General features: G+C 41.5%; 1 protein-coding gene across 1 annotated transcript in view; it reads right to left on the bottom strand.

Annotated features, from left to right (window-relative positions):
• Nucleotides 1–412: 412 nt before the first annotated feature.
• The window catches only part of CUNHXorf36 (chromosome unknown CXorf36 homolog), a 45,042-nt gene continuing 29,413 nt past the window's right edge, over nt 413–16,041 (bottom strand). The window contains exons 3-5 of the mRNA XM_018565792.1: nt 12,889–13,062; nt 9,617–9,905; nt 413–750 (exon numbers count right to left, since the gene is read on the bottom strand). Coding sequence (XP_018421294.1) covers nt 413–750; nt 9,617–9,905; nt 12,889–13,062 — 801 coding nt within the window. The remainder of the gene's footprint in view (nt 751–9,616; nt 9,906–12,888; nt 13,063–16,041) is intronic.

The following is a 16,041-nucleotide window of genomic DNA, read 5'->3' as shown; positions in this document are numbered from 1 at the left end:
CCAGTTCAGGCACCTCTACAGGACATGCAAGGGAGCTATAAGCAATGCACATATGGATGAAGCTCCCTCACATCCATGCCCCCAGCCCACAACACGTCAAGTCGACACTCTGCGCTGGGCAGCATATTTTGAATGGCTGCTCAGTGTGAGAATGGTCAGTACTGCTCTAGGGGGAAGCTGAGGAGCCTCTCAACTACAAAAGTGGAAGGCATGCGGCGACCCACTGAACATGGGGCTGCGACCCACTTTTGAACCCACCAGTTCAAAACCAAGGCTCTACAATATCCATTATATAATATGAACAGTGACTCAAGGTATGAGTAACAGCCTTTTGAGTAACAGCCATCTGTTACTCATAAGGCATCCCAAATCATACATTGTAATATAACATATAACAGGTCTTGCTGAGCTTTTAGTATGAACTATATTGACACTCTGGATATCTGTAGGCAAATCGGGGATCACATGCTCGCCATGGCCTCAATATGTTTAATAGTTTCTCAGATATTTTGCGGGCCTCCAGGTCAGTGATAAGATTATGTGAACAGACTCCAAGAAACTCGTCGATTTCTTGTTGAGTGGAAGGAGGAAACTTTCCTGAAATCAAATAAGGGAGAAGGTTTTTACACAGCAGAATGAGATTCTGCCTCTCACTAATGTCGGAGCAAGATGATAATCTTGGTGGACAGTCAGATGACAAGCAGCTAAATATATCAGTTTCCTCAGTGTTTCTGTCTCTGCCTGGTTTTCCTGAAAAATAAATTAAATAATGCATTATGATAACGATACATTATGAATGATACTGGCAATAAAATAATGATATTCTATGTAAACAGTAACACATGCAAGCAGGTTTTGTTTCAGTAAGGCAGAGCAGTCAGAGATGACAGGGTTGAAAAAAGACACAGGTCTATCAAGCTCAAGCTCTGTGTGTGTATTTGTGAGTTGTATGTGTTTGATCCAGAGGAAGGCAAAAAAACAGCCCTACACACATACCTACATAATATATATATTATAAGGATAAAAGAAAATTCCCCTTACTGGTGATTGGATAAATCCCTAGATTAACCTCCTATGTAATTTAAAGCTGAACTCCAGGTATACATGTTTATGTATACTGATATTGGTCCAGCGTTGCCCAGTATAAGTATACATATTTTATACCTGGTATGTTCACGGGATCCTGAAAAACACTATAGTAGCTGGAGCTACTGAAGTGCTTTATGGCAATCTTCCAGGTCCTGGTACTGCTGCTGGTAATAGACAGAGACTCTCAGCTAATACTGCTTCTTGGAGAAGAGAGCTCCACATTTTACTGCTCTAACAGTGAAGAACCCCTTCCTTAATTTAGGAGGAATTTTCTTTTCATCAAATCTTAAATTGTGGCCACGTGCCTTCTTTAGGGACCTTGGTACAAAGTCGAATTTCTTAGCACAATCCAGATATAGTATATTTACTGAGATTCTCGATTCTTACTCAGTTCAGCATAAAATGATGAGAGGTTAGTCAGACAAGAGCAATTTTTCATAATACCATGCTGGTTGTTATTTATGATACCGTTATCACTAACAAATTCATGAATAGGCTCTTATCAGCCTCTCAAATATGGTACATACTATTGATGTCATGCTTACTGGACTGTAATTTCCTGACACGCATCTCAACCATTTATTGGAATCACATTTGCTTCATGTCAATCAGTTGTTACCATTCCCAGGTGTCCATAAAAATTGGAATCAATGATCTGGCTAAAACAGAGTAAAGGCTTCCGGTTCCGGCGCCTGATGTAGTGGTCGCAGAGTGAGGAGCTCCCGCACAGCCAGGGCTAAACCCAATATAAAATCATACCTCGATACCGAAAACGAACCGTGCTGCCTCCCGTCATAGTGACTACACCCTCAGGAACATGGACAAGTTCCTTGCTAAACGCAGAACAGGTATACGCGGCAAAGGCACTCCGGTCCGGAGCAAACGACTCCAGGCACAGCCCAAGATGGCCGCCACTCTGGACATGAGAGATATCAGTGCCTCGTCGGAAGAAGACATATCAGCTCTATCCGACCATAGCCTGATAGCAGCTGAGGTAGCCAAGTTGCTCCGTCCTACCATACAGGATGCAGTCAACAGGGCGGTGGGCAAGGGCATACAGTCTCTGCGACAGGAGCTATTACAACAGGCCCAAAGGATTACTGAAGCGGAATCCCGGATAGCAGCCCTGGAAGAAGGATCAGATTCCTCGATTGCCCACCTGCAATCCAACACTAAACAAGTCCAACTCCTCTTAGACAAGGTGGACGACCTCGAGAATCGTTCTCGTCGTAACAACATAAGGATCGTAGGCTTACCGGAGTCATACCGACCATCGATGTTGGCATCTATATGCGAAAACAACATACCGGATCTTCTGGGCCTGGATCCAAGGTTGAGCGTGCACACCGAGTGGGGCCTCCCAACCCCAAGCGGAAGGGTCCGTGCCCCATAATAGCCCGATACCTGGACTACACAGATCGCCTGGCGGTCATGCAAGCCTTTCGCGCCCAAAAGGAACTCCATCTGGATGGTCATCGTTTGCTTATCTTTGCGGATTACTCGGCGCAGGTCACCAAGAAACACAAAGCATTCAGTAGAGCCTGTTCCATTTTATTTCAAAAAAGGATCAGATTTACTCTGGCCTATCCGGCTACTCTTCGCTTTCAATCGGAAGATGGATCTCCTTTAGCCTTCCAGGACCCCGAGGCGGCTATCATCTACGTGGAGAAGCTGAGATCCCCCTATGTATCCAAGCCGAGCGGCAGGTCTCCTCTTCCCCAACGCACTGCCACCCCAGCAAGGAAATCAGCGGTGCGATTACCGATGACACCCACTGACTCTCCCTGAACCGGGGCAGATGCGCTCTATTAATGTTGCAATAAAGGTACGTCGGCCATACATGTATCATGGATAGAGCAGCCTATCTAATGGCACCCAGTTTTTTTTCTGTTTTTTTTTCCTGTCGGTTTGGCTGGGATACTTGCAGGGGGACACAGGTACTGTTGTTGTTTAGTAGATACGGACGTTACTTCAAGATGAATACAGCGTTGTTGTACTCATAGGAAATTCGAAGATGCCAATCTCCTTGTCAGGAATGGGACTAGAGGTACTTCTCTAATCACTACAAACTTTCCTGGGTTTATGCCCACAGCTTAGCGGAAGCATTCTGGCTCACTTTGTAGGGCTATAGAGGGAAAAAAGTGAAGTCACGAAATGAATACTGTTGTTCGATTGTTTTACGTTGTTTTTTTTTATGTTCTGTTGTTTTTCCGGAACTCAGGGTTATGGTCCTGTTGACCGACAACCTCTAACGCACAGTCAAGATATATGCAAATATGAACCAGTGCTTTTCTAAGACGAAAGTTAATATGACCGTATTACATGCAGGTTTCTATGGTACACATGACACAAAGGTCTTCCAAGCCTCCACCACCAGGGGGTGCGAGAGTCACTTTCTCTAGTAAATATGTTATTCTCTTTTTTTTGCCAAGCACTAAGATGTTAAATTTGTATAAGCTTTCATATGTTTATTCCCAACTGGCTCGCAACCTAATCTAAGAGTCATCTCCTGGAACATCAATGGCTTGAGATCCCCGGCAAAACGCATTATGGTCCTCCGTCATCTCAAAAAGATGTAAGCAGATATAGTACAATTACAAGAAACCCATCTATCCCGGGAGGATATAAGTAGGCTACAGAAAATGTGGGTGGGAGAAATTATCAGTTCCCTTCAATACAACTTAGAGCTGGTAGATGCAGACCAAGAAGGGCGTAAATTGAGAGTTAAAATTAGGACTCACAACAAACTATTATCGCTATTTAATGTATATTTTCCAAATAAGCCAACAGCCACCTACTTCCAGGAGACGACTTCATGGATACTGCAAGACGATAATCCAAATAAACTCGTAGGGGGTGACTTTAACTCCGTCACGGTCCAGAAGGAGGATAGAACAGGCAGGGGAAACCTTAAAATGGGATTTGGTATCCCCACCCACACTCCTTTACATGACCTGGCAACCAATGCCAATCTCGTGGATGTCTGGAGGGTCAGGAATCCCCTGGAACGTGAGCACACTCATTATTCTTCTGTACACGCCTCCTTTGCCAGATTGGACTACTTCCTGGCAACGGAAACGGTGGACTCCCTAGTCACTGATACAACACTGTATCCTATAGCCATAGCGGATCACGCGCCCATCCTAATCCAGCTACAATCTTCCCCTCCAAGGGGCGATTTTTTTATATGGCGCTTCCCATCTCATTTATATGCGGAAGCATCGTTTAAAATGATGCTGGAGGAGGCTTGGCGAGAATACGAGTCATTTAATTATGCACATAAAGACAACCCTAATTTGTATTGGGAAACCGCAAAGGTTGTACTGCGGGGGAAAATAATGGCGTATGTTGCTGCCAGAAAAAGGAAAGCCAGAGCTCAATTTCTTAAAGCTAGTTCGTCCCTTCGCCTAGCACAGTTACGATATGCACGAACCGGATCAGCAGAACTTAGTGAAACGTGGAGCAAAGCAAAGCAGGACTTTGAAAGCTGTAACACACAACAAAACCTATATTATCATACACACAGCAAATTGAAATTCCACAAATTTGGAAATAAATCGGGGAAAATGATGGCTAACTTGGTTAGACAACGCACTACGAGATTACACATAAAATCCATACGAGCGGGAGAGGGGAGTACCACCTCCGACCTGAAGCAAATTAATCAGATCTTCGAAAAAGTTTACAGTCAGCTGTACTCGGCTACACACGCAAATAAGGACATAGGTGATCTCTTTTTGAAGTCGGTTTCGCTGCCCAAAATTCACAGTGAAGAAATGTCTCTTCTTAATGAGGACATTTCCTTAGAGGAAATTCAGAGGGCTCTGAAATCTTCATCCAATGGTAAATCTCCAGGTCCGGATGGGTACTCGAACAAATTTTTTTAAATGCTTCAGGAGGATGTGACCCCAACATTGCTCAAGGTTTTCAATGACATGTGGAAGGGAGGAGAATATTTAAAGACAGGCTCAGAATCATATATTAAATTACTGCCCAAAAAAGACAGAGACCCGACTCTTCCTGGCTCTTATAGGCCCATATCACTGATAAACGCGGACGCAAAACTGATGTCGAAAATTATAGCGGACAGATTGGCAAGGATTTTACCACGTTTAATATCCCCAGCCCAAGTAGGTTTCGTTAAAGGAAGGTCGGCGGTAGCAAATGTGCGCAAAATACTAGCAGTTCTAGAGTATGCTAAAGGACACCCTAATTCTCCCCTAGCCCTCATTTCAATAGATGCCAAAAAGGCTTTTGATAGCATCCAATTCTCCTGGTTATACAGAGTGTTAGATGGGATGGGGTTCTCAGGAAGGTTCACTACTTTTCTGTACAATGTACGCCTCCCCATGTGCACGCATTTTTACACCGGGAAACATCTCCAACCGAATTCCCCTTCTAAGGGGAACCAGACAGGGATGTCCACTGTCTCCGTTGCTGTTCAATCTGGCATTGGAACCGTTGTCATTATACTTTCAGGGTGCTCCGGACCTCCATGGGATCCCATTCCAAAAAACGCAACTTAAAATAATGTTGTTTGCCGACGACATTATATTATTCTCCAATAATCCAGCCAGTGACGTACACTTTATTCAGGACACGTTTCAAACATACCAAAAATTTTCGGGACTAACCATAAACGCACCCAAATCGAACATACTACCTTTAACATCTCGAGCGTCGGCCACGTTAGACCACTCGCTCATATTCAACATTGCCAAGGGATCCATAAAATATCTTGGCCTACACATAGGCACTACTCCATCTTCACTGTATATACTCAATTATCCCCCTCTCTTTGACAAGATAAGGAAGGAGCTGGTGGCGTGGCGGGACCTCCCCCTCTCGCTTTTCGGCAGAATACACCTAATCAAAATGGTATCTTTTGCCAGGTTACTCTATCCCATGCAAACGCTACCTCTTCTCCTGAAACATAAGGATGTCACATCTCTCAACAAAAGCTTTTCTGCCTTTATATGGCAGGGGAAAAGGGCAAGGATTGCCCTACGAAAATTATTTCTGCCGAGGGGCGAGGGGGGAATGGCTTTTCCCAACACCAGGCTATATAACTTAAGTTGTCTCCTCAGACACTCAGTGGATTGGATAAGTTCAACATTGTTTTATTCTAACTTCCAATTGGAATCCGAGATGGCCCTCCCTTGGAGGCTCTCCTCCTTGCTACACAGCCCGTTCACCACTATTCCCGTTTCCCTCTGCACAAACGTTCTCATAAGGGACACAGTAGTGGCATGGAGAGAAGCCCACAAGATAGCGAAATTAAACCCATACTTCTCCCAACACCTACATATTAGAGGGAACCCAGCATTCCCACAGGGGGAGGAATACAGAGCCTTTGGCAGATGGGAATCCAAGGGGATCTCGAAATTTATACGTCATGTCCAAGGACACTGGAAAATTGCTCACCTTCCCAGAATTCAGAGTCAAATACCGAATATCCAATCAGGAATATCTACATTACGCACAGGTTACTGCACATATCAAGAAATCTAATTATGCATTTCCCATTTCCTCCGCTAATACACTTATGGACAGGATTCTCTCGGAAGGAAAAAAGTCTATATCTGACATTTATTCCTACCTGAGGCAGGCGAATGTTCATCCTCTGACTGATTCAACCATGATGAAATGGCAGGAAGATATCCCCACAGATCAGATAGCTGAAAAACTGCTAAAGGGTTACCGCACTACATGTAAAGCGATGGTTAACGAGCAGTGGAGAGAAACGCAATTCAAAATTATGCATAGGGCATATTATGCTTTCCAAATTAAATGCAAGCAGGGCATGGCCAAGGATTACTTGGACCACTGCCCCAAATGCAAGCTAAAAGCGGCCTCTTTCTTCCACTGCTTATGGGAATGCCCTATGATACGGACGTTCTGGGCCAAGGTAGGAGACTTTATTACATTGGTAGTGGGACGCCAGATTCCAATGGAAGTTCTCTTGCTCCTGTTCAATTTCTGGGATAACCCCACAGAATTCAATAGACATCAAAGACATTGGATAAGCATTGCCTTGCTGGCAGCCAGGAGAGGTATACTGAGAGAGTGGTTGGCCCCCAATCCCCCCACAATTCAGGGCCTGCGTGCAGATCTCCTCACTTTACTCCATTTAGAGAAACTTGACGCAGAAATATCAATAACTGATGATAAAAAAACAGCTTCCCTATATGACAGGTGGTTACCTTATATTAATATAGTCTTCACGCAAGAGGAAAAAGATACATTCTTATCTCCATTCAAATACACTTCAAGTGCTCTAATCGCACAGCTGAACGGTTAGAAGGATGCGGTAGCCTTATGATGTATATTCACTATCATCAAAGTTGATGTCATAATCTGCACTTGACTTCTCTGTTATGTGTTAGTAACAATTGAACTGTTTGTATCTGACTAACTGTGTCAAAGAATGTTTACAAAAAATGACTGTCATTATCTTTAACCAAAAAATAAAAGGAAAACAAAAATGTTTTGAAAAAAAAACAAAAAAAAAACAGAGTTAAGTTCTCTGAAGACTTGTGGGTGTAAGCTATCTGGCCTTTGAACCTGGATTTCTGTAAGCCACAGAGGTACATTAAAGGAGAAGTATGGGGTCAGGGCTTTTCCCCATAGTTCTCCTAAGGGTCACGGGAGAACACAAACTAGCGTTCTCCCGTGACCCAAAGCTCAGTATATCGAGAGCTACAGCTCGCGGTATACTGAGACGCCGCAGCTGGGATGGATCCCGGCATTGCTGTCGAGATCCACCCAGCTGCGGGATTGACAGCTGGCTCTGCCTAACCAGAGGCAGAGCCAACTGTGCCCGCCCCCTCCCCCGTCCGTTCTGCCAGTCAGCGCTGGAGGATCGGACAGGGTAGGGGGGAATCGCTGAAGGGAGCCGTGAGTGACATTCACGGCGGCTCTCTGCAGGGATAGATCGAGAAGTGCGCGAGCGACGGTATGTGTTTGCTCACTTCCCGATCTATTGAGCCGACCTGTGACAGTTTCATTGTCACAGGTCGACTCAGATTATGAGGCTGAGTGAAAATCACTCGCCTCATAATTGTCCTTTTTCGCCTCATAACCTGCCTTCTTTTCACTTCCCATGACCAACTTCCCATGTTCATCTTTTATGATGCTGGTATGTTCTGTCCTTTTTAAAAAAATAAAATGAAAAAAAGACAACGAACGTCCGAATCTCAAAAGGGCACAATTTTAAAACACGTGCGGCGCACATATAGGCCACTGGTGCGTTCTGAGCATGCGTGGCAACGTCTTGGAGGCGGTGTGCATGACATCACCAAACGCCAGCGTCAGGTGATGTCATATGCAAGTATGGGTGCCACCATCTTGGACGCAGCAACATGGTGATGCCCATACAAAACAAATTAATATATGCTCAAATATTCTTTTCGCATATTCGGGCATATAATAATTTGTTATTTTGGATTATCATAGATGACGTCCATAGGACAAGATGTTACATAGTTGCATAGTTAGTCAGGTTGAGAAAAGACACATGTCCATCGAGTTCAACCTATAGAGATATATATATTAAAAAAAAGCCTAAACAGAACGTCATACCCACAATTACCCACTGTTGATCCAGAGGAAGACAAAAAAAAACCCTATAAAGCATGGTTCAAATATCCTGATCCCATAAGGCAATCGGATATTCCCTGGATCAACAATCTCTGATGCTTAATATACCAATAAGAACTCAATATCCAGTAATATTCTGTGCATTTAAGAATACATCCAGATTTTTTTTTTAAACAATTAACTGAGCTAGCTAGAACTACGGTAGCTCCTGGGGGGAGTCTATTCCACATTTTCACAGCTCTAACTGTGAAGAATCCTTTCCGTATGCAAAGGTTAAACCTCTCCTCCAGAACGCTGCTCCTCCATAGATTGGGGGTTAAGCATTGCCACTCTAGAACAAGGAGTGTGTCACTAACTAGATCACCAGGTGAAAATAATAGGGAAAAAAAGCCTAAAAAAAAAAAGAAAATGAATGCAGCCACCGCAATTAAAGGATTGGTAAGAAGCAATATATTACATGTTACATGTTCTTAGATAGATACATTTGAAGTCCTTATCTGCATACTTCTGGATTAGTACTTGCATAAAATATATGTAGCTGAAAAAAAGAAATCTAATGCAGCCACTACATCTAAGTGATCTGCAAAAATAGTGCTCTCAGCATTTTTGCGGATCGCACTGGACTGGAACACAGGCATTAATGCAGGCGATCGCACTGTGGGCGAGGGGCCTGCCTGCGCAGCCCACGCCCCCTCCCGCCCCTGAATGCAGGTGTTTTTTCGTTGGTAGATCTCAATGAGCTCGTCATTTGAAAAGTAGATCTCCAGACGAAAAATAGTGGGCGCCCCTGATCTAAGGAGTGGTAAGTTGCAATATTCTTGAACCTGGGTTATCCCTCAATGTATCGTGTAACAGAATTAGCCTTTAGAATTTTAATGTAAATACTACCTTAAAGACAGATTCATCTATAGATTAAGTTTGTTTTTACCATTTTGCAAATCAATGATGCCAAGATTGCTGGTATCTCTGATGAATAAAAGGCCATCACTAAATGTTCCAAAAGTGCCTCCATCGATTTGTGTAAAATAAAAGAAGTAATTCAAGTCGTTGTTGCTCAAATGGTGTATGGTTTGGAGAAGTTGGTATACCAGGTCTGCTGCTATTTCAGGAGCAGAGTTGTTGTAGGAAATTAATGGTTGGGTGCTTGTGCTCACAAACAGGCGCCCGCATGAACCTAAGTACTTTGGAAAAGGCCATCCCTCTGCTCCAGGGAAAATCTAAAACAGCAATAATAAAACATCCAATGGATAACATTTAAGGAACAAAAGGTTAATGTTTACATTTTTATGTTACTATTAATAGCAAAATGCAACAAATACTACCACTGTACAAACTGCAAATCATATGCTACATCTTTTTATTAAACTAGTTTGTGTTGAAGGTTTTTTTTTGATCACTTAATAAAGATTTTAGAAGATTTTTTTTTAGAACAGAGAGATGAGACTGGCTTTCTGTTTGGTAATCCTCCAGAAAAATAATATTATCTGCCATCTTTTTCTTCTTTCTGCCCATGATGGCAGCCAACTCAGGCTACATAGCAACTACATAGCAAATGTGCACAAATGTGCACAAAAATACCATACATTAATAGTTCCACATGTGCAGTCAAAGTTGAGATAACCCCACTATATCTTGATTTTGTGTTCCCAATCACACAGCATACCTACACATATTTTATAAAAATATATTTCTTATCATTTGAATGTTTCTTTGGTGAAGGCCTATGTGTAGATCACAGGCTACTCTGAGCAGTTTGAAGATGAAAATAGAGGGACAAACTGAGCTTCCTCTCATTAACATACAATGCTTCTTACAGGGCTATTCACAAAAGGGAGAAGAGTTTGGAGAAGGCAGGAGAAGTGAACAATCTAGGACAACATAGCTGAACTGGAAAGTGAGCTGAATTGGAGAATTTTTCCAGATCAGCTATGTTGTCCTAGATTGTTCACTTCTCCTGCCTTCTCCAAACTCTTCACCCTTTTGTGAATAACCCTGTAAGTCTTTAAACCTTTGTTAGGACAGACAGTGTTCAAATCTAGTTTACAACTGATAAAATATGCCAGCACAGTACAGACAGGGTTAATTAGAGTATTATTATTTTTATACAGGATTTTTCCTACATTCTCCTCCTTAAGTGACATTAAAGGATAATTTTTCCCCTCCCCCCCAATGTTAATGTTAGCACTTACCTTGAATGACGTCTCTTAATCCGATCTTCTTCTTTCCTGATGTTTTCATCTGTCCCTCCAGCGGTGCGACGGCTCTCCGATCCAGCGCTGACTCCTCTGTCCTTGCAGGCACTTCCGATCCAGCGGTGTCTGCATGCGGTTGCACGCGTCCATAGACTTACCTTGCGTCTCTGCTCGTCTCCCGGCCGAGAATCCGAACTGCGCATGTGCCCGCCCCAAGATGCTTTGCAGTCACTTGAAGAGTTTCGGATTCTCGGGCGGGAGCGCGTAGCGAAAACAAGGTAAGTTTAAACCGATGTTAAAGCGTTTAAAAAAAACAAAAAACGTTTTGCCTATATCTACTGCTTAACTGCAGTCTTTCTCCATTTCATGGGTGCACACAATTTTGAATTCTTAACATGTTTGCTATTTATTTACTCGGCACAACCTCATCTTGTAGATTTGATCAAACATTGGGTGTTATATTGTGTTTATGTGAACTAAAATTAATTTAAAGTTATTTTAAAAGTATTTTTTTACTGAAAAGTTTGTATATTTATATATATATTTGCATTGTATGTATATAGCCTAAAATGTGCATTTTAACATGTGTGCAAAAAAAAAAACCCAACCAAAATTTCTCTGGCAGTGAAACAGTTAAACAAGACATAACAATAAAGGAATTCATAAAATTGTCTTTTTTTAAAGTTTGCTATCTTAGTTCTAGGGATGCACAAAAATGAAATTTTGAGACAGAAATAAATAATAAACAATTGTCAGGCCAAAACCAAAAATTACGTTTTTTTCAACCTTTTTAAAACATTTTTTAAGTATTTTTAAATTATTTTATTTTTATATCACTTTTTCTTTTTTTTTTACTTTACTGTTGGGGGCTTTAGGGAAATATCAGGGGTCTAAACAGACCCTGATATTTCCCTTTAAAAATAGAAAAAGAGATTGAGGACACAGAGATCAGCTGATTGATGAGTGTTTGTACACTGCTCTCCATCCTGAATGGGCTGTCATAAGAGGTGGGGCAAGGCTTGCCTCCTGTAGCAGATTACAGCGCTTTCCTCCTATCACCGCTTTCCATCCTGACACAGGAGAGCTTCGTCTTCTGTAAGATGACAGCTTTCACCGCCCGCACCGCTCTCCATCCTGACACAGTATCCAGAGTCGGGAGAAGAGCTCCGCCTTTGAAAGATGACAGCTGTCACCGCCCACAATGCTCTGCATCCTAACTTCTGTCACCGCCGCTCTGCCTACTGAAAGCTTCTCTCCTCCCCTCTGCGTGCTGGCCGTAGCATCAGAAGACACACAAATGAGCCCCCACCGGGGAGGAGAGAAGCTAGGGATACACTGAAATCATGGCAATTTGACAAAAATTCCATTTTCAGCCGAAATGTTTCGGCGGCTGAAATTTCGATGCATCCCTACTTAGTTCTCAATATTATAATTGCCCTTTGAAATATTGCAGTCTTTTGTGATCATTGTGATTGGGGTCCTTTATTTTCTCATGTGGTAAAGCTTTGAGGTTTCTCTTGATTAAATAATGTTAACTGTTTGGTGTGTTGCAAGTGGGCTGTTATATGATATTGGTGCAGCAAAAATGGATAACAGAAGTATGTGAACTCACTTTAAAGACGGCCTTAATTTCACCTTCAATATTGACTTTCCTGCATTTCACCACAACTGCCAAGTTTCACCGAAATCTCCCAACTTTTGCCATAATTTCAAGTAAATAAAAACTATCTTCCTCGAACTACTCATATTATATCATTAATAAAATCTTTGTTTTAGGTTAGAGGTAAGAGAAAGGAACTATGGTCTAATGGAAAAGTTTATAAAAATGAAAGCCAAGGAAAATAGGGCCATTGCTCATGGAGTTTAGGTGCCAGCTTTCATTCTTTAACCAAGAAAAATAAGACTGAATTGGGGTTTTTTTTATTACTAAAAGCACTTTTACTTATTTATTTATTAATGAGCAATACAGTTATACTATCCTGCTAAGAAAAGATCCCCTATGGATTACCTGTAAAATAATTGGATGAGCGTTGACAGAAAGTGTGTAGAGCAGCCTCAATTTATCCCTGTCAGTTAGATGTGTCATGTACACACTGCCAGCATCAAACACTTCAGTATAACGTCGTATTATTCGATCTAAGAGGCGCTGTGAGGGACAGCGGAGGAACTGCACCGGTAGACCCTGAAAAACAAAAACAGAATTTTTTCTATCTAGTCTCACTCTGCTTACAATTGTTATATATATCATGTGTACTCTTTTATCAGCTACAGGGCTTTGCATAATTGTTTACCCCCTTGCATTATCCCACATTTTGTAATGTTACAACTTGGAATTTAAAGAGTTTCTATTTGGATTTTTTCGTCATGGATGTACATAAAATAACCTATAATGTTGAGGATAAAAAAAAGCATATTTTCTATTTTGTTTACAAATAAAAAAAATGAAAAGTCTTGCTTGCAGTTGTATGCCCACTCTGTGTTAAACATACAAATAAGCTTTGGTGCCTTGACATGAAGTCCACCTGTGGGCAATTAAAGAATCACAAGATCTCAGAATAATCGAACATGTTCACAAAGTGTGTTAGAGAATAGATAAGCATAATGGGATAAAGCTCTGCAGAAGGTTGTGTTGCAAAAGTATTCTCAAACATAGAACACTGTCTTGTTCTTTATTAAAGCCTTTTTTAACTCAGAACTACCCAAAAAACAATTACTATAGTGAAGCTTAAAGTGACTCTAACCTCAGGAATTAGATCCTAAAAATGCATTCAAGTACCCAAGCTATTAACAAAAATTTAGCTTATTTGTGTTAAAATTTGTTACATTATCATTACCTGTTTGATTATTATAGACAGCTCCTATTTTGGGATTCCGTATTTTCGGGGAACTTTGCTTATTATACTTATTTGTGTATCACTCGGCTATAGATCCTCAAATCATCTCTGAAATGATGCTCACACTGTCCTTCCATCTGGAGGGGGGGGGGGTACTTTTGTTCCCCCGTGGTCCCTGTGTGTGTTGTAGAGTAGCCACTGCTATGTAGCTCACCAGACTGCAGTTCACTGTAATAATGTAGCGCACAATACAGCATTTTATAGCACTGTATATAGCACAGGTTAGCAGTGCTGTATAACAGCAACTATCTACCCCTGCAAACAACACTCTGTCAGTTGTCCCTAGCTACTCCAATTTTCCATACACTGACAAAAGGCTGCTGGGAACCATAACTTTTATAGGGAACTCAAGGTCGACCTGAACCTCGACCATGAGTTCAACCATGTTTGAACTCATGGATAACCTAAACCTGAAGCTCATCCCTATTCGGGATGTCTACAGACAGGTCTATACAATGAGATTTATACTGTTACAGAGGAAAATCCACCATTACACTTGCAATCTTTCACTTCTAATATTAAAACAAAGATATATTTGTTTCAATGTTCTGGTCCTTTGTTGACAATAAAGACAACCTTATCAGTCACCATACCTTGGTGTCTATAAAAGATACCTATGAATTTTTGTTTGTCACAATAAAAAAGGTTTAGGAGTTAAACGCTAGTGTGTTTACTATATACAGTCTCCATCAGAATTGTTGGGACAGTAATCTGGACAGGTGGTTAATCTTGGGTTTTAATGATTTGTGAACAGTGGTTAGAAGCTAACTCCATTAGGTAGGCTTAGTTTTATGTAGTCCTACGGTACACCAAGCAATAGAGAGGTGCCACACTACAGATACCATTGATTATGGGCCCGATTATGGGCCCATATACATCGGATTTGTTGCGTTTTGAACCGTTGGGCTGCTATCTATTGGGCTGTGATCTGTTTTTCAATAGATGCTAACGGAGGGACACTGAAAAATGAATGGGCGTGATTGGGACTAGTTCACACCGGTCCGTCACATTTCGTTGCTCTGAAAAAAAAGTAAAGCATGCACTCTTTTTTTTCAGCGCAACGTAATGCAACAGATCCGGTGTGAACTAACTTTATCCTCACCTATTCATTTTTCGGTGCCCTTCCATTAGCATCCATTGAAAAACAGATCACAACACAACGGATTGGAAGGAAATCTGAAGGTACAATTGCAAGTCAACGGACCCTCCGCGATTTCCTTACGATTTTGGTGTAAACAGACCCTAAGGGGGTGATTTACCAACCTAAACACACGCACGCACTAGGTGCGTGTGATTTTTACACAGCAAAATGTATTTATCAACCAAAAAGTCTCTAAAAGCATATTTCCACTAATGCCATATATGGAAATCATGCACATGATGCATATATAATGCTGCTTCACAGTTTAGACAAAAATGGTTAGCTCATGCATTTACATTCCTGCATTCATCAACGCAAGCAACACAATGTAGAGCTAATTTACACAACATCACCTTGCAATTCATGCAGGGCTTTGCACAACACACCTGCTGGGTGTGTACACACTACAAAGGTGTCTAGATTCCACCAATAGATCATGCTGGGAGGGAACACACTACAGAGGTGTATACTTGTTTGTGGCGTGTTTATAAGGTGAGTAAATCAACCCCTAAGGGTTTGTTCACACCATGACCGTTGAGCTATGTTTTTCTGCACACCACTGCACATGTATGGCGTGAACATGGCATAGCAAACAATTGGACATGGTGTGAACCAGCCCTTACTCCGAATCTCCAACAAACTTGGAGTTCAGTACTCCACCACCTTTATTCTGTAATAAAGTACACCTGTTACATTTTAGCATACCATAAGCTGCTCTTTTTCACACATAACTAATCTTTACACATTACACTCATTTTATTAGTGTCATTTCAAAATGTATTTTCTTTTCAAATTCAGTAGACTATTTTTGTTGGGTTTCTGGTATTTGTACCTTTATGAGCAGCTAACATCTTAAAACGGCATTGCATTTCACACACTCTGCAATACATAAAAGTACTTTTATGCAAACAGAAATAGTTTTGCTCTAATTGATAGCTGCGCATGTTTTTTGCTGTTAGGTGTGAACTTTCTCCTTCCAAAGAAAGCATTAACATACTATCTGGAAATGTGTAATAAATCACAGTATTTCACCTTTGTCAAGAAAATGTCCTATTTTTAAAAGTTCCTAGGCTCTAACCATGTAAAAACTAAAGCAAAGCATTTAGAACATAATTTTCATAAAAAT

This window comes from Nanorana parkeri, unplaced genomic scaffold (assembly GCF_000935625.1).
Source record: "Nanorana parkeri isolate BGI_ZX_2015 unplaced genomic scaffold, ASM93562v1 scaffold888, whole genome shotgun sequence".
Lineage (NCBI taxonomy): Eukaryota > Metazoa > Chordata > Amphibia > Anura > Dicroglossidae > Nanorana > Nanorana parkeri.
Note: the sequence above shows the minus strand (reverse complement) of the source record. Positions and strands in the feature narration are given on the sequence as shown.